General features: G+C 43.8%; 1 protein-coding gene across 2 annotated transcripts in view; it reads left to right on the top strand.

Moving 5' to 3' along the window:
• The first annotated feature begins 630 nt into the window (after positions 1–630).
• The window catches only part of ODAD4 (outer dynein arm docking complex subunit 4), a 104157-nt gene continuing 85359 nt past the window's right edge, over positions 631–19428 (top strand). For both annotated transcript variants that reach the window (XM_082271452.1, XM_082271451.1), the window contains exons 1-3: positions 631–972; positions 13727–13858; positions 19196–19349. In XM_082271452.1, the coding sequence (XP_082127578.1) occupies positions 850–972; positions 13727–13858; positions 19196–19349 (409 nt within the window). In that variant the 5' untranslated portion in view covers positions 631–849. The remainder of the gene's footprint in view (positions 973–13726; positions 13859–19195; positions 19350–19428) is intronic.

Raw genomic sequence — 19428 nt, 5'->3', positions numbered from 1 at the left:
GGAGCTAGGTCTGCGCATGCTCACTGGCCAGACTGGGGTGACCACTGGATCTAGATTATCCAGCTTGTTGCCCAGTCCGGCAGTTGATTGTAGATCTCACAGGAGAAATGTTTTTATCAAAAAAGAAAAAATTGCCAGGACTAGAGATCCCAGCAAGGATCTAGGGTCTTACTTCTGACTAGGCAAAAAAAAACTGAGTGCCTATAGCAGAGAGGGGAAGTATACCTCCTGGGACTGCCCATAGGCGTAGCCAGACTTTTTTTTCTGCCTAGTGTCCTACTCCTGTAGGGGGCAGTATAACCCAATGGTTATGAAGATTAGAGACGTGTCTGTCAATGAACCATGGAGTAAAGTTTTTTTTCACGACACGCATTGTTTTCTATGGGCTGCCTTATATGCAACAAAGCAGCCCATGCAACTGTTTGCAGCATTTGCACTTTTTTTTCCTCATGTTTGTTACGCCATATATAAGGCCTTTATATAACGTGCCATTGTTTATCTCCCATTTACAAGAAGCCTATAGAGGGGGACGGACTGGCAGTGCTGAAATGAGAATAAACTAAGAGGACACCACGACTGAAACATGACTGGAAAGCCTGTGGGGGAGAAAAGCGGGAAGACACCACAGCTCACCTCACACTATCCGAGCAATTACTTTATCCCAGCCGCACATGACTAAACTCCGCCCCCATGAGCACTTTTCATTGGACCTCGACTTCAATGCACGTCATTGGCTGTTCGAAGAAGCACCAGACGCCATGATTGTTTGCATGTTGCTAAGCGACATGCTCTGCTGCTAGGAACACTGCGAGATAAACTTGGTCGGTGCAGGCGGCTGATGTGATCTCTATGATGGCTGAGGAGGCAGATGGAGAGCAGGGACCCCGCAGTACCTTCACCACATACATGGCTGAAGGGGAACAGCTTTACCACAAGGGGGAGTACAGCAAAGCCAAGGAAAGCTTCAGCAATGTAAGAGGGCTGGGACTTGTAGTTCTACACAAGGTGGAGACACTCTGCTGGGTAGAATGAGTAGGAGGGAGAATACATGTTGAAATGTTTTTAAGTGTATACAGACATTTGTTTTCTTTTCTTTAAAACTGTAAATTTTTAAAAGTTTTGTAAAAATTGTTTTATTCCTGCTGAGGAGATTTCTTGTCACTTCCTGTCTTGGAGGTTGAAATAGTGACAGTCGTACTGCCTGTGGATTTATTGTACAATCCAGTCTGAAATCTACTTGACTGGTCAAGGCCCCCCCAGCAGATTTCACCAGAGGACATCAAGGAAAACCTACAGACATCACACAAATGCTTCCTAATGCCCCGTACACACGTGCAGATTATATGCAGACTTTTGTCTTCAGACTTACCTTTTCTATGTAGTGCAAGGGCCTGCCGGATTGCATACAAATTGAAAGTGTTTAGGTTTGACCTCATATATGGTTTTGGTAAGTCTGCAGACAATCTGCACGTGTGTACAGGGCATTAGGCCCCTTTCACACAGGCTGCAGATCCGCCTGTCAGTTTTTTTGGCGGATCTGAACGGTCCCCCCCATGCATCCCTATGGGGCATCAGATGTCAGCGGAGACATGTCCACTGACATCCGACCCGATCCGATCTGTCAAATCTGGACGGATGGAAACCCTATTTTCAATCTGTCGATCGGATGGGATCGGATGAGAACGGACCGATGGTCCGTTCCAATCCGATTTCCCCCATAGAGATACATGGGGAACTGACAGCTGTGTCTCCGCACACAGCACGGAGACACAGCTGTCATCCTCCTGCTCAGCGGGGGGATCGGCGGATTGATCACCCGCTGAGAAAAACGGAGTCCGTTTGACAGACATAGTGTGTGAAAGAGCCCTAAAGCAGACAATACAATCTAATTGTACAGCTTCCCAATTTACTAACATCTGTATGATATAGGAAGCCCTTTCTGTATATATGATTGTACATCTAGAGAGGATTGAACAATGATTGTACAATCTGATTGTAATGTGTGTAGTATACTTAACCACTTTTAAGACCGGAAGGATTTGCCCCCTTCGTGACCAGGCCATATTTTGCGATTAGGCACTGCGTTACTTTAAAGGACAATTGCACGGTCGTGTGACGCTGTACCCAAATAAAACTGATGTCCTTTTTATCCCACAAACAGAGCTTTCTTTTGGTGGTATTTGATCACCTGTGCGATTTTTATTTTTTGCGCTATAAACAAGAAAAGAGCGACAATTCTGAAAAAAAAAAAAAAACAATATTTTTCACATTCTGCTATATAATATAACATTCCCCCCCAAAGAAATGTAAAAATCAAATTTTTTTTAAACATTTTAGGCTAATTTCTTTTCTTGCTACATATTTTTGGTTAAAAAAAAATCTCAATAAGTGTATTTTGATTGGTTGTGCAAAAGTTATCGCGTCTACTAACTACAGGAAAGATTTAGGTCATTATTGTTGTTTTTTTTTTTACTAGTAATGACGGCAATATGCGATTTTTAGCGGGATTGCGGCGGACAGATCGGACCCCTAACTGACATTTTTGGCACTTTTGGGGGGACCAGTGACCTTACTACAGTAATCAGTGCTAAAAATATGCACTGTTACTGTAATAATGCCACTGGCAGGGGAGGGGTTAACCCTGTGGGTGATCAATGGGTTAAATGTGAGCCTAGGGGAGTGATTCTAACTGTGGGGGGGCATGGCTTGTGAAATGGCCATAGAGACATGTGATCCTATATAGAAGGATCACATGGGCTCTATGATCATTCCAGAGAGAAGAACGGTCGGCTGTGTTTACAACAGCCGACCATCCTTCTCTCTCAGCAGGGAACGATCGCGGGTGTCAGACGGCAATTGGAGCTGCCTGACCGCTGCATCAGAGTCCCTGCTGATGAGCGCGCTTCCCCCCTAGCCTCCTGCTCGGGACCGACGTATAGCTACATTGGTTTGCCCAGGAGCGGCTGACTGCCGCAGTATAACTGTGGCGGGCGGTCGTAAAGCAGTTAAACAGGCAGTGAGGACCCTTTACAAGGCATTGTCACTTTGCCCTGCATGGACAAGCGGACACCGGGGTTGATTTACTAAAACTGGATAGTGCAAAATGAGATGCAGCTTATATAACTTCAGATTGTCCAATTAAGCTTTGAAAAAAAAAAAAAACTGGAAGCTGATTGGTTTCTATGCACAGCTGCAACAGATTTTGCACTCTCCAGTTTTAGTAAATCAACCCCAGTGTCTCTTTAAGGTCCCTTTCACACAGGCGGACCGTTCAGATCCGCCTGTCCGTTTTTTTGGCGGATCTGAACGGTCCCCCCATGCATTCCTATGGGGCGTCGGATATCAGCGGAGACATGTCTGCTGACATCCGATCCGTCAAATCTGGACGGATGGAAACCCTATTTTCCATCTGTCCATTGGATCGGATGGGATCAGATGAGAACGGACCGACGGTCCTTTTCCATCCGATTTCCCCCATAGAGATGTATGGGGCTCTGACAGCGGTGTCTCCGCACACAGAGCGGAGACAGAGCTGTCATCCTCCTGCTCAGCGGGGGCTCGGCAGATCGATTCCCCCGCTGAGAAAAACTGAGTCCGTCCGACGGACTGATAGTGTGAAATGTGCTCAGGTGTGACCATACAAAACATGTAATATGGAAATATAAAGTGCAAGGTGTAAATAAGTACAATAAAACCAAATTATACTAAGTTCTGGTACTTATTTACATATTCCATTTTATGTACGGTCACACCACATTTGACACTTTATTCACATGTCATTTTAGCAGATATTTTTGCACATAACATTGTTGCTTTCATCCTACCTACCTACCTTCATGTCTGTGAATGTGTCTTCACTTTCCAGGGGTCCTTCTCTGCTCTGCTGTGGCAGCCGGCGCCGGTGAGGCACTGCCGAGAACAAGTGCCTTTGATTTAAAAATGGCGCCATTACTTAACTGCACATGGGCCCAGCCGAGCTTGTACGAGCTTTCCCGAGCCCGGCAGGAATCGGAACGGCATATGCGCCGTTACAATGTCTGCCTGCAACCGTTTTTTTTAAGGGCAATTAACGGGCGCTTGCCGGGACAATGTAAATTACCTAGGACAGGCTCCAATTTGCCAAGGACTGTCCTGGCAAAAACGGGACAGTTGGCAAGTATGCAAAAGTAGTGCAGAAACTATGTTTGGTAATCGGTGCGGCGTCGCACTGATTCATACGGTGTCATTGCGGGCATGCGATTTGACGTGTCAAATCGGCCCGATGTGAACGGGGGCTAAGGGGAATTTTACCTATAATAACGATAAAAAAAAAGATCTTTAGCAAGGAACATACTTTCCATATTAACCACTTAACCTCCCTGGCGGTATGATTGTTTCCGATTTTAGGTGCTGAAAGCGGTACAATTATTTTGCATGCAATTCTTAATGACGAGCAGCCCAAACCAACTATTTATATATGATTTGTTTTTACTGTGCGTTCTTTTTTATAACATCTCGGGTATGATAACGTTTGAAACACAAAATCATTATTATAATATACAGTTGGTACGGAAAGTATTCAGACCCCCTTAAATTTTTCACTCTTTGTTATATTGCAGCCATTTGCTAAAATCATTTAAGTTCATTCTTCTTCCTCATGAATGTACACATAGCACCCCATACTGACAGAAAAACACAGAATTGTTGACATTGTTGCAGATTTATTAAAAAAGAAAAACTGAAATATCACATGGTCCTAAGTATTCAGACCCTTTGCTCAGTATTTAGTAGAATCCCCCTTTTGATCTAATACAGCCAGGAGTCTTTTTGGGAAAGATGCAACAAGTCTTTCACACCTGGATTTGGGGATCCTCTGCCATTCCTCCTTGCAGATCCTCTCCAGTTCTGTCAGGTTGGATGGTAAACGTTGGTGGACAGCCATTTTTAGGTCTCTCCAGAGATGCTCAATTGGGTTTAAGTCAGGGCTCTGGCTGGGCCATTCAAGAACAGTTACGGAGTTCTTGTGAAGCCACTCCTTTGTTATTTTAGCTGTGTGCTTAGGGTCATTGTCTTGTTGGAAGGTAAACCTTCGGCCCAGTCTGAGGTCCAGAGCACTCTGGAGAAGGTTTTTGTACAGGATATCCCTGTACTTGGCCGCATTCATCTTTCCCTCGATTGCAACCAGTCGTCCTGTCCCTGCAACTGAAAAACACCCCCACAGCATGATGCTGCCACCTCCATGCTTCACTGTTGGGACTGTATTGGACAGGTAATGAGCAGTGCCTGGTTTTCTCCACACATACCGCTTAGAATTAAGGCCAAAAAGTTCTATTTTGGTCTCATCAGAATAGAGAATCTTATTTCTCACCATCTTGGAGTCCTTCAGGTGTTTTTTAGCAAACTCCATGCGGGCTTTCATGTGTCTTACACTGAGGAGAGGCTTCCGTCGGGCCACTCTGCCATAAAGCCCCGACTGGTGGAGGGCTGCAGTGATGGTTGACTTTCTACAACTTTCTCCCATCTCCTGACTGCATCTCTGGAAACTCAGCCACAGTGATCTTTGGGTTCTTCTTTACCTCTCTCACCAAGGCTCTTCTCCCCCGATAGCTCGGTTTGGCCGGACGGCCAGCTCTAGGAAGGGTTCTGGTCGTCCCAAACGTCTTCCATTTGAGGATTATGGAGGCCACTGTGCTCTTAGGAACCTTAAGTGCAGCAGAAATCTTTTTGCAACCTTGGCCAGATCTGTGCCTTGCCACAATTCTGTCTCTGAGCTCTTCAGGCAGTTCCTTTGACCTCATGATTCTCATTTGCTCTGAAATGCAGTGTGATCTGAAAGGTCTTATATAGACAGATGTGTGGCTTTCCTAATCAAGTCCAATCAGTATAATCAAACACAGCTGGACTCAAATGAAGGTGTAGAACCATCTCAAGGATGATCAGAAGAAATGGAAAGCACCTGAGTTAAATATATGAGTGTCACAGCAAAGGGTCTGAATACTTAGGACCATGTGATATTTCAGTTTTTATTTTTTAATAAATCTGCAACAATGTCAACAATTCTGTGTTTTTCTGTCAGTATGGGGTGCTATGTGTACATTCATGAGGAAGAAGAATGAACCTAAATGATTTTAGCAAATGGCTGCAATATAACAAAGAGTGAAAAATTTAAGGGGGTCTGAATACTTTCCGTACCCACTGTATATATAATATTTTTAGATATAAATTATAATAAATAACTATAAGAAAGTTAAAGTGTGTGTGTGTGTATATATATATATATATATATATATATATGTGTGTGTGTGTGTGTGTGTGTGTGTGTGTGTGTGTGTGTGTGTGTGTATATATATATAATACAGTAAAACTGCAGGCAAGGGCACTGGGGTGCAAACTAATGTCAAATTATTTTATGTAGTAATGTAATCCAATAGGATTACAATATATCACTGTGTTTTGTGTGTTTTACTTTTCAAATTTGCCGCTGGTTCCACCCCCCCCTGCGAGGTGACGCTCGCAGCAAACGTAAACCGAGGCACAGAGCATCAGGCGGAAGATCCGGCCGCCGTATGATGCAGGAATACATGGCGGGGACAAGGTAAGTAACCTCTTCCAGGATCCAGCGATGCTCCCTGGCCGTACCCCGAGTTTGGATCGGGGTTACTGCTAATGGTACTGAAATTCCACCCCGAGCCACACTTGGGAATACTGCCTAGGAGGTTAAAGCGAAGTTCCACCCAAAAGTGGAAGTTCCGCTTCAAGTGCTCCTGACCCCCTGACATGCCACTTCCGTCTTCCGCTCATGCTGCCTAAGGGGCTCGAGCGGAAGTTATCCTCTCCCCCTCCCTCCCTGCAATCTTCTGGGACACGATACAGATCCCAGAAGATTCCCTGGCCACTAAGAAAGCACAGCGCGACTCGTACATATGCAGTGTGAAGCAGCAAGCTGTCACAGCCAGGTGACCACTCTTGTGATGCCGGCGGCGCGGGGAGAAGGAGGGAAGCGAGGCTCCTGCCGGCCACATTGCTGGATCGTGGGACGAGTGAGTGTGTGTTTAATCAAAGTCAGCAGCTACACTTTTTGTAGCTGCTGACTTCTAATAAACACAAAAAAGGCTGGAGCTCCACTTTAAGGACCAAGTCTATTTCTGACACATGTTGTTTACAAGTTAAAATCAGTATTTTTTGCTAGAAAATTACTTAGAACCCCCAAACATTATATAAATTTTTTTAGCAAAGACTTTGAAGAATAAAATGGTGGTCTTTGCAATATTTTTTTGTCACGCTGTATTTGCGAAGCTGTCTTTTTTTTTTTTTTTAACTCCTTTTATTGACGGAGAAAAAAAAAAAAAAAAAAACAAGATACATACAGTAAGGCACTCAACAGGAATGCCAACAAATCAAATAAAGCACATACAGAAATGGTGCATCAATTCAATTAAGCATAAAGGTAGTGTCCACGGTATACATGATATGTAAGCAGGTCACCATGGATTACAGATTGCACTACGCAGCAAAACACAATACAAGGTAAAGCAGGCAAACATGACAGGTAGGTGGAGACATCGCGCAGCAGTCTTTAAACGCAATTTTTTGGGAAAAAATACACTTCACTAAATTAACCACTTTACCACCGGAGGATTTTGCTGTCTTAAGTCCAGGCCACTTTTTGCGATTCGGCACTGTGCGACTTTAACTGACAATTGCGCGGTCGTGCGACGCCGTACCCAAACTAAATTTACGTCTTTTTTTCCCACAAACAGAGCTTTCTTTTGGTGGTATTTGATCACCTGTGCGATTTTTACTTTTTGCGCTATAAACAAAAAAAGAGCGACAATTTTGAAAAACATAACAATATTTTTCACATTTTTTTTATATAAAATTCTCCAAAAAAATGTAAAAATCTAAATTTTTTATCATTTTAGGCCAATTTGTTTTCTGCTACATATTTTTGGTAAAAAAAAATCACAATAAGCGTATTTTGATTGGTTTGCGCAAAAGTTGCGTTTACTAACTAAGGGAAAGATTTCTGTCATTTTTGGTGTTTTTTTTTTTTTTAACGAGTAATGGCGGCGATCTGCGATTTTTTTTTTTTTGTGGGGGGAGGTGACTGAGTGACACAGGGACAGATCTCAGGTTCAGCTATGCTGAACCCTGCAATCTGTCACTGCCTGTCACTTCGGAGATCCGCCCGCTCTGTTTACACAAGTGGGCAGATCTCCACACTCAATTCCCCGACGAGCTCCTCCCCTGGTCCGACTCCCGCTGTGACTGAAAACAGCGGGAGCGAGCCTCCGGCGGCGCGCACGCGCCGCAGAGAAGGGGGAAGTGTCTGCCGACGTAGGTCTACGTCGTCTGACCTACAAGAGTCACTTTGCCGCAGTAGAGCTCTAGTGAGCAGCGGCAAAGTGGTTAAAAAAAAAAAACTAAACAGTAAAATTAGCCCAATTTTTTGTATATTGTGAAAGATAATGTTACACTGAGTAAATAGATACCTAACATGTTTAAAATTGCGCACATTCGTGGAATGGCTACAAACGACTGTACCTAAAAATCTCCATAGGCGACGCTTTAAAATTTTTAACGCTTACCAGTTTAGAGTTCGAGGAGGTGCTAGAATATTGCTCTTGCTCGGACGATCATGGTGATACCTCACGTGTGATTTGAACACTGTTTACATTTGCAGGCGCGACTTACATATGCGTTTTCTTTGGTGCGCGAGCTTACAGGGACAGGGCGCTTTAAAAAAAAATTTATTTCCTATTTATTTATTTATTTTTTTCACTTTTATTGCAGTCACAAAGAATGTAAACATCACTTGTGACAGTAATAGACTGTGACAGGTACTCTTTATGGAGGGATGGGGGGGGGGGGGTCTAAAAGACCCCAGACCACTCCACTGCACTTCAAAGTATTCAAACGCTGAAATCAGCATTTTTGAATACTGACAGTTTTTTATTTTTTAAATCGGCGCCGTTGGCAGCCGAGCAAACTAGAAGTGACGTTGGTGGGTTACATGATCGGTGACCCAATCAAAGCTGAATCTGGGACGAGACGGGGGACCCGGGCAGAGTGGAAGAAGGCGGAGGGAGGGGGGACGCCCCCTCCCGCTCGCTGGGATAACAGCCGAGCAGCTGCTGAGCCACATCGATTGTTATCTCCATAAGGCCGACCGCCGGCTCTAAAAATTGCTATTGGGGTGATGCATCTAGCTGCAGGCATCACCCCGGTACAACCACTTCTTCAAACCGACGTACAGATATATCAGTTTGTGGGAAGTGGTTAAAAATGATGCTACCAAAATTAGTGTGTACTGTAAATTCCCTTCAGCATTGCTCCTAATTTTTTCTTGCTGGAGGCTGCCATTATGCTGAAGCCCAGAGCCCCTGAACATCAGTAAATCATAAAGCATATGGGTTTGAAAAAAGGTTAAATTCCTGGAATGCAGGAATTGCTAACTGTCACATTTTGCTTGTCCCTTCAACCAAACTGTCAAACCATCAAATGGTACTGATGCCATGTGCAGCACCATGGCAGTTGCAGATCAAACAGAAGCAGCTTCTTGGCTGTAAAGGATAGTAGGGTTTAATTCTGCTTTTGGACTGTCAGAAGATTGCTGTGCCTAAAAAAAAAAAAAAAAAAAAAAAAAGAGGGAAACTGAGCATGTGCAGAGCAGAGTGAGAAAATGTATTTCCGGATTTTAAACGGTATGCACACCTATTTTTAATGTTTTACATAGCTATATCTGCTAAAGGGGGCAGTTTTAAGGGATTTAGCAAGAATTTTCTGACTAAAGTTCCACTTTAACCACTTCTGGACCGGAAAGTGTTACCCCCTTAATGACCAGCCCATTTTTTGCAATTTGGCAATTGGGTACAGCATTGCATGACTGCTCAAACAAAATGTATGTCCTTTTTTCCCCACAAACAGAGCTTTCTTTTGGTGGTAATTTGATCACCTCTGCGGTTTTTATTTTTGCGATCTAAACTAAAAAAGACCGAAGTTTTTGAGGAAAAATATTATTTTTTTTCTCTGTCATTCTTCAAACACCTGTGACAAAAAAAATTAAATATTTAATGGGCTCAACATGCCTCTCAGAAAATTCCTTGGGGTGTCTACTTTCCAAAAAGTAGTAATTTGGGGAGGGGGGGGGGGGGGGGGTTGGTTGTACTGCCCTGCCATTTTAGCACTTAACAAAATGAGATAGGCAGTCAGAAAGTAAAAACTGCGTAAATTCCAGTATATACACCATAGTTTGTAGACGATATGACTTTGGCTCAAACCAATAAATATACGCTTATTGAGATTTTTTTTTTTTTATCAAAGACATGTAGCTAAATACATTTTGGCCTAAATGTATGACAAAAATTGAGTTTATAGGATATTTTTTATAAGAAAGTAGAAAATGTCATTATTTCTCTTGCATGCCATGGGTATATGTTGAATTAAACCCCAAAATACTTTCTGCTGCTTCTCCTGAGTACAGGGATCCCCCATGAGTGAGACTTTTTGACAGTTTAGCCATGTACAGGACCCCAAAAACCAATCACTGCCTTCAGGCTTTCTAAGGCCCCCTTTCACACGGGCGATATGATCCGCCTGTCAGATTTTCAGGGGGATCTGATCGGATGCTATCTCCATCCCTATGGGGCAATGGGTGTCAGTGGAGGCATCTCCACTGACACCCGCTGCCATCCGATTCTGATCCTGTCCATGAAATCCGGACGGAGGGAAACCCTATTTTCAATCCATCTGGAGGATGGGATCGGATGAGAAAGGACAGGCGGTCCATTCTCATCCGATCTTCCCATAGAGGACAGCGGGGATCTGACAGCTAAGTCTCTGCACACAGAGACGGAGCGGTCATCCCCCGCTGAGCAGAACGGACTCCGTCGGGGGCACCGCCCGTGTGAAAGAGCCCTGAGGGTGTAAATTGTTGATTGGTTTTCAGGGTCCTGTACGCAGCTAGACTGGTGTGTCCCCGTACTCAGGAGAAGCAGCAGAATGTATTTTGGGGTGTCATTCCACATATACCGATTGCCATGCGTGAGCAATATATCAGTGACAACTTTGTATAAAAGAAATTGTTGTTTTTCCTGAAACTTGTGGCAAAATATAAAATATTCCATGGACTCAACATGCCTCTAAGTAAATAGATTGGGGTGTCTAGTTTCCAAAACGGGGTCCTTTCGGGGTTGTTTGAACTGTCCTGGCATTTTATGCCCCATTATTAGAAGCTTATGCCACACATCCGCCACTCTTCTAACCACTTGAAGACGAAATCTTTTCTGATACTTTCTGTTTACATGAAAAAATTATTTTTTTTTTACTAGAAAATTACTTTGAACCCCCAAACATTATATATTTTTTTAAAGCCGAGGCCCTACAGAACAAAATGGTGGGTGTTAAAATTTTCTTTGTCTCAGGGTATTTGCGCAGAGATTTTCCAAACGCAATTTTTTGGGAACAATTTTTTAAATTTAATGCACAAATACACTATATATTGCCCAATTGTTTTGTAAAAATATAAAAGATGATCTTCTGCCGTATACATAGATACCAAACATGAAATTCTTCAAAATTGCGCATGCCCATGCAGCAGGAGCAAACTATGTACACTTTTAAAAACCTTTACAGGCTACCACTTTAGATGTACAGAGGAGGTCTACTGCAAGAATTACTGCCCTCGAATCTGATGTTCGTGATGATAACTCACATGCATGCTGCAATTGCTGTTTACATATGACACCAGACCGACGATTGCGTTCGCCTTTGCGCGCAAACACGGGGGGACGGGTGCTTGAATTAGTTATTTATTTATTTCTTTAATTATTTATTTTATATTATAAAGTAGAGTAAGAACAGAAAATTAACTCAATAGAACGACAACTGTTTTTGGCTTTTTACATTTTTTTTTTTTGTAACTTTTTATTTTTTACACTTCTTTTTTTTTGTAACTGTAAAAAAAACTGTTCCAGGCTAGAGTCTCTCAAAATGCAAAAGCCATTTAACATCTTTCGAGACCCTGTGTGAAAGTGTGCCCTAGACTGTGCTGTGCTGTCCCCTATACTAATGGTCTACTAGTGTGTGATATCGACAGAAACAGTCCCTGATACAGAGACCAGGTTGGCCAGGACAGGAGGGACAAAAATAGTGGGTGTCACGCCTATATCCGCGTTTTCTAAAGACACAACATCTTCTTTGGGGTGCTCTTTGGGTAGGGGTACCAGGGAGGACATCGCAAAAATGCCTGTCATGCAGCTGGCTCACTGCATCTGGATTGTGAATTTGGGCTACAGCACCTTCTAGATACAGAAGGGCTGTGATGATCTCTTCCTGGAATTTTAGGAAGGATCCATTTCTTCTTAGGAAGGATCCATTTCTTCTTAATGCTTTGTATAGCACATAGGCATTCAGCAGACCCAATTGGAATAAGTATACAGACACTTGTTTTTTGTACCAGTGTCTAGCCTTACAGGCAAATAAGTACGGCGCCATCATCTGGTCAATGATATCCACCCCGCCCATGTTAAGGTTGTATTCGTGGACACAGAGGGGCTTCTCAACACCAGTTGGCGCTGCAATTTGGACTGTCGCATCTGAATTAATGGAGGGCAGAATGAAAAAGTTCCGTGTGTCCCTCCCACTTCACTGCAAGCAATTTATTACACTTCAAGCAGGCTCTCTCCCCTTGTCTAAGTCGGGTATCTACAAGCCGTTGGGGGAAGTCCGTCGATTAGGTCGCATGGCGCCAATTCCAAAATCAAAAAAGTGGCACGCTTGTGTAATTGTCAATGTATAAATGGTACCCCTTTTCCAATAAGGGTGATACCAAGTCCCAAACAATCTTGCCACTGCTCCCCGTGTAGTCTGGGCAGTTGGACTCCACATTGCTATCCTTTCCCTCATAAATCCAGAAACTACATGTATAGCCTGTTGCCCTGTCACAGAGCTTATACATCTTGACCCCATATCTGGCACGCTTGCTGGAGAGAAACTGTTTGAAAGCAAGGCGGCCAGAAAATTTAATCAGGGACTCTTCAACGCAGACAGCTTGTTGGAGCATATACAAGGCTGCAAACTTCTGGTTTAAGTGCTTTATGAGGGGCCGAATTTTGTGGAGCCAGTCATATCCAGGGTCACCCGAGGATGACAGAGTTTATTGTCACTCAAGTGCATGTACTGCAAGATTTGCTGGTATCTAGTCCTGGCCATGGCAGCAGAGAACACGGGTTGGCTGGACCTGTGTCTTTACCTTAGCAAGTATGTACATCCGTTCCCGCCCACCACAGGAAACTGCATAGTAAGCTTGCTGTCCTAGCCTTACCCCCATTGTGTATAGTCACTTTCCAACTCATATGTCAAACTATGTGTATTCAACCCCCTACTTTCACAGTTTATGTCAGGTCTCTTCACCCCCACCCCAATCTTATCGCCCCATTCATAAACAAGCACACATTTTTTAGTAAACTATAAGGAAACATATTACCTAGTAAGAAATAACTGTTACAGCTCAGAATAAAAACAGTTACTTTGTAGTAATGTATTGTATAGCTGTAGTTGAACATCAGCTTTCTATGCACAACAGTTCATGTTGAAAAATTCCTCCTGTTGTAAGTCCTGCTGAGTGCACCTACTGCCTGCTTCATATTTCACAACACTGAATTTTGTACCATGTTACTGAAAGCATTTTATAATAAATATATTCCTTTTGTCAGCTCAATTGTTTTTTTATTTCTCTCTTTTATAGGCTCTGGAGTTACAGCCCACTGACAAACACTGCCTGGTAGCACGATCCAAATGTTCCCTAAAACTTGGAGATCCAGAAGCAGCTTTTAGAGATGCAGAAACTTCTCTGCAAGAAGATGCAGACTTTTTTAGGGTAACATGGCATGCAGTATTTTCTGCCAATGGGAAGATCTAGAACCTGTCTACAGTGGGTACGGAAAGTATTCAGACCCCCTTAAATTTTTCACTCTTTGTTATATTACAGCCATTTGCTAAAATCATTTAAGTTCATTCTTCTTCCTCATGAATGTACACATAGCACCACATGCTGACAGAAAAACACAGAATTGTTGACATTGTTGCAGATTTATTAAAAAAGAAAAACTGAAATATCACATGGTCCTAAGTATTCAGACCCTTTGCTCAGTATTTAGTAGAAGCCCCCTTTTGATCTAATACAGCCAGGAGTCTTTTTGGGAAAGATGCAACAAGTCTTTCACACCTGGATTTGGGGATCCTCTGCCATTCCTCCTTGCAGATCCTCTCCAGTTCTGTCAGGTTGGATGGTAAACGTTGGTGGACAGCCATTTTTAGGTCTCTCCAGAGATGCTCAATTGGGTTTAAGTCAGGGCTCTGGCTGGGCCATTCAAGAACAGTCACGGAGTTGTTGTGAAGCCACTCCTTCGTTATTTTAGCTGTGTGCTTAGGGTCATTGTCTTGTTGGAAGGTAAACCTTCGGCCCAGTCTGAGGTCCAGAGCACTCTGGAGAAGGTTTTTGTCCAGGATATCCCTGTACTTGGCCGCATTCATCTTTCCCTCGATTGCAACCAGTCGTCCTGTCCCTGCAGCTGAAAAACACCCCCACAGCATGATGCTGCCACCACCATGCTTCACTGTTGGGACTGTATTGGACAGGTGATGAGCAGTGCCTGGTTTTCTCCACACATACCGCTTAGAATTAAGGCCAAAAAGTTCTATTTTGGTCTCATCAGACCAGAGAATCTTATTTCTCACCATCTCGAAGTCCTCCAGGTGTTTTTTCGCAAACTCCATGCGGGCTTTTATGTGTCTTACACTGAGGAGAGGCTTCCGTCGGGCCACTCTGCCATAAAGCCCCGACTAGTGGAGGGCTGCAGTGATGGTTGACTTTCTACAACTTTCTCCCATCTCCTGACTGCATCTCTGGAGCTCAGCCACAGTGATCTTTGGGTTCTTCTTTACCTCTCTCCCCAAGGCTCTTCTCCCCCGATAGCTCAGTTTGGCCGGACGGCCAGCTCTAGGAAGGGTTCTGGTCGTCCCAAACGTCTTCCATTTGAGGATTATGGAGGCCACTGTGCTCTTAGGAACCTTAAGTGCAGCAGAAATCTTTTTGTAACCTTGGCCAGATCTGTGCCTTGCCACAATTCTGTCTCTGAGCTCTTCAGGCAGTTCCTTTGACCTCATGATTCTCATTTGCTCTGACATGCATTGTGATCTGGAAGGTCTTATATAGACAGGTGTGTGGCTTTCCTAATCAAGTCCAATCAGTATAATCAAACACAGCTGGACTCAAGTGAAGGTGTAGAACCATCTCAAGGATGATCAGAAGAAATGGAAAGCACCTGAGTTAAATATATGAGTGTCACAGCAAAGACCATGTGATATTTCAGTTTTTCTTTTTTAATAAATCTGCAACAATGTCAACAATTCTGTGTTTTTCTGTCAGTATGGGGTGCTATGTGTACATTCATGAGGAAGAAGAATGAACCTAAATGATTTTAGCAAATGGCTGCAATATAACAAAGAGTGAAAAATTTAAGGGGGTCTGAATACTTTCCGTACCCACTGTATTTATTTATTTGTTTATTTATTTATTTTTTAACTGTCTTGTGTACCTTTTGTGGAGATTTGTTCTCACTTCCTGTCTGAGCTGTGGGAGGCAACCTCTGACACAGTACCATCAGAAGAATAAATAAGGGAAAATCTCACAAATGGGGATACCCAAAGCCATAGAAGGCTAAGAAATATTCTAACCCATCTTCACTCTTTTAGGGCTTGTTCGCACAGGCAGGCAGGGAGGGGTGTGTGTAAAAACAGGTGGCTAAGCTGTGGTTTTGCCGTCCACCTAAATGTTAGCATTAACCACTTTAAGACCGGAAGGATTTGCCCTCTTAATAACCAGGCCCTATTTTGCGATTCACACTGTACCCAAATAAAATTGATATCCTTTTTCTCCCACAAATAGAGATTTCTTTTTTTGTTATTTGATCCCCTGTGCAATTTTTTATTTTTTGCGCTATAAACAAAAAAGAGCGACAATTTTGAAAAAAAACAATATTTTTGATTCTATTAAAAAAAAAAAATCAAATTTTTTTAACATTTTAGGCCAACTTGTTTTCTGCTGCATATTTCCGGTAAATAAATTGCATTAAGCGTATTTTGACTGGTTTGCGCAAAAGTTACTAACTACGGGAAAGATTTATGTCATTTTGTTGTGGGTTTTTTTTTTTTAACTAGTAATGGCGGCGATCTGCAATTTTTTTTTTTTTTTTTTTTTTGTTTTGCGGGACTGCGACATTGCAGCGGACAGATTGGCTCCCTAACTGACATTTTTGACACTTTTGGGGGTACCAGTGACATTACTACAGTAATCAGTGCTAAAAATATGTACTGTTACTGTAATAATGACACTGGCAGGGAAGGGGTTAACCCTGTGGGTGATCAAGGGGTTAAATGTAAGCCTAGGGGAGTGATTCTGACTGATGGGGGCATGGCCTGTGAAATGACCATAGAGACATGTGATCCTATATAGAAGGATCACCTGGGCACTATGGTCATTGCAGGGAGAAGGACGGTCGGCTGTGTTTACAACAGCCAACCGTTCTTCTCTCTCAGCGGGGAGCGATTGTGGGTGTCAGGCGGCAATCGGAGCCACCTGACCCGTGCATCGGCATCCCCGCTGCCGAGTGGGGGTCATTTGTCATATTTTTTTTTTTTTTAAAGGAACTTCTCATTTAAAGCCTGACAGGGCTCAGTTGTGTCGCTATGGGGGTGCGGACCGCACTCGGGTGACATCCGCCTGAGGGGGTGACACCAGACCCAGACTGGCATGTACCAGGGCAGCACCCACATCATCCCTTACCCCCTGTCATGCTAGAGGAGGAGCCTGAAAGGACTTACCCCCCCCCCCCCCCATGACCAGCCCCCTGCATTCAGAGGCTGGTGAGTGTCCTGGCTCATCACTACGGACCATCATGATCAGGCTCTGATGAGCAGCCAAGGCCCTCACCCCCTCCGGAGGATCCATCGGGAGCTGTCCTTTACATCGTTCAGGTCTGCTATGGTCTTCAGCATGGTTTTCATGGTCTTCAGCATGGTGTTCCAAGCTGTCTATCCCCTTGCACCATGCCATGAGCATGCCCTCTGACTCCTTACCACCTGAGATGGGCATGAGCAGCACTCACCAAGCCAGCCAATGCCCCCTATCACCACTGTGTCAGACAAGTTCCACCACCCCCATGCTCAAACTTACAGGCCCGTGTTGACATCCAGCTGTGACAGGCCACCCTCCTTCTCCAGGTCCCAGCTAAGTAACTTTGGACAGTTGGAAGAGCTCAACACCAAAGAAGTGGTGCAGAGAGTCACAGCCAAAATCAAAAGGTACAGCATCCCCTAGGCTATCTTCGCCTAGAGGGTGCTGTGCCAGTCACAGGGAACCCTCTCAGACCTTCAAACCAACCCCAAACCTTGGAGTAAACTGAAATCTGACAGGGAGATCTTCAGGAGGATGTGGAAGTGGCTCCAGGTGCCTGAATTCCACAGAATATCAGATCTCAAGCTTGCAGGTGAGTGGGGTTTGGGGTGCACAAAACTAGCATGCCCACTTGGAGTGACACCATGTTTTACAACACCAGGTGACCCCAACCCTAATGAAGCCACTGACAGGGCTATACACTTGCTGTGGCTTGGATACTTTGCGGCCTTGGCATTTTTGCGGCCTGCAGAGTTTGACCGCTGCGCCGCTTACCAACTTTTGCTATACCACCCTCTAAAAAGTTATCCACCACGGAATGCCAATGTGAAAGAAGCCCTATGGAAGTGTTTATATTTCAGTTTGTGTCTGCTTTGGGAAATTTCACCTTTCACCTCTCTCAGTAATAGGGGAACAGGAAGTAAGGAAATCTCCTCAGCGGGGGCAAAGCAGACAGTGTGCAGTAAGAAATGTAGGCAGGAATATAATTTTGTAATTTTTATGCTTGCTTTATTAGTTTTTACCCAGCAATATACAGTATTTCACAAAAGTGAGTACACCCCTCACATTTTTGTAAATATTTTATTATATCTTTTCATGTGACAACACTGAAGAAATGACACTTTGCTACAATGTAAAGCAGTGAGTGTACAGCTTGTATAACAGTGTAAAGTTTCTGTCCCCAAAATAACTCAACACACAGCCATTAATGTCTAAACCGCTGGCAACAAAAGTGAGTACACCCCTAAGAAAAAATGTCCAAATTGGGCCCGATTAGCCATTTTCCCTCCCCGGTGTCATGTGACTCGTTAGTGTTACAAGGTCTCAGGTGTGAATGGGGAGCAGGTGTAGTAAATTTGGTGTTATCGCTCTCACTCTCACTCATACTGGTCACTGGAAGTTCCACATGGCACCTCATGGCAAAGAACTCTCTGAGGATCTGAAAAAAAAGAATTGTTGCTCTACATAAAGATGGCCTAGGCTATAAGAAGATTACCAAGACCCTGAGACTGAGCTGACAGAACAGTGGTGGCGCTCCAAAAAAAACGTCATTTATAGAAGAAATGAAATTAAGAAATGCTTTCTTCTATAAAGGACTATTTTGGAGTGCCGCCATCCAGTCCATTTCTTCCATATGCTTCTGTTGCAACCAGAGCGTGCACCTGAATTTCCTCTCTGAGGCTGAACTTTGGAGGCTTTTTGTCCTGGAGCAACCCAGTGTTTTGACATGGTCTGCCAAGTGTTTACTTTGGCAGACCGCCGTTCTGTCTCCGTGGGGAGCGATCGCGGGTGCCCAGTGGACATCGTGTCCACTGGACATCGTGTCCACTGGACCCGCTGATTGGCTCCCCCTGTGGCTAATCGGCGCGTGCGCGCACCCCCACTAGCTGTCTCATGAAGCGGCGTACAGGTACGGCGTTTCCCGGGACAGAACCCACCTGCCGCAATAAAACTATGGCGACTGGTCGGCAAGTAGTTAATTAAGCTTTAGCAATAAAACCTGGAAGCTGTTTGGTTTCTCTGCAGAATTGTGACTCATTTTGCCCTCTCTAGTAAATAAACCCTATCTGTGTGTATTTTTGTGTAATCTAGGTTTGTTAAACAGGTCAGTTGATCCGTTTGTTTCCACAGACTGCAAATGTACTCTGAAGCTAGACCCAATGGTTGTATTTTTAGTAGATTATGAGATCCCTTGTACAGATCCTTGTCTACAGGCTCTGGCTAGCTTTGTATAACTGATCTCTTCTCTCTGACTTGCAGGGCCTTTATCAGAAAGCAGAAGCTCTGTATGCCATGGGGGACTTTGAGTTTGCCCTTGTGTTTTATCATAGAGGGTTCAAACTACGCCCCGAGCTTCAAGAATTTCGCCTAGGAATTCAGAAAGCCCAGGAAGCCATTGAGAACTCAGTTGGAAGTGAGTATGGATGAATACAATAAACTCTGTGCTTTCAAGAAAGATGTCGACTGTAGTACCATTATGTTAATGTTGTTGA

Source organism: Pelophylax lessonae, assembly GCF_965119305.1.
Source record: "Pelophylax lessonae genome assembly, chromosome: 11".
NCBI lineage: Eukaryota > Metazoa > Chordata > Amphibia > Anura > Ranidae > Pelophylax > Pelophylax lessonae.
The sequence above is the reverse complement of the archived record's forward strand: the minus strand, read 5'-3'. Positions and strand labels throughout refer to the sequence as shown.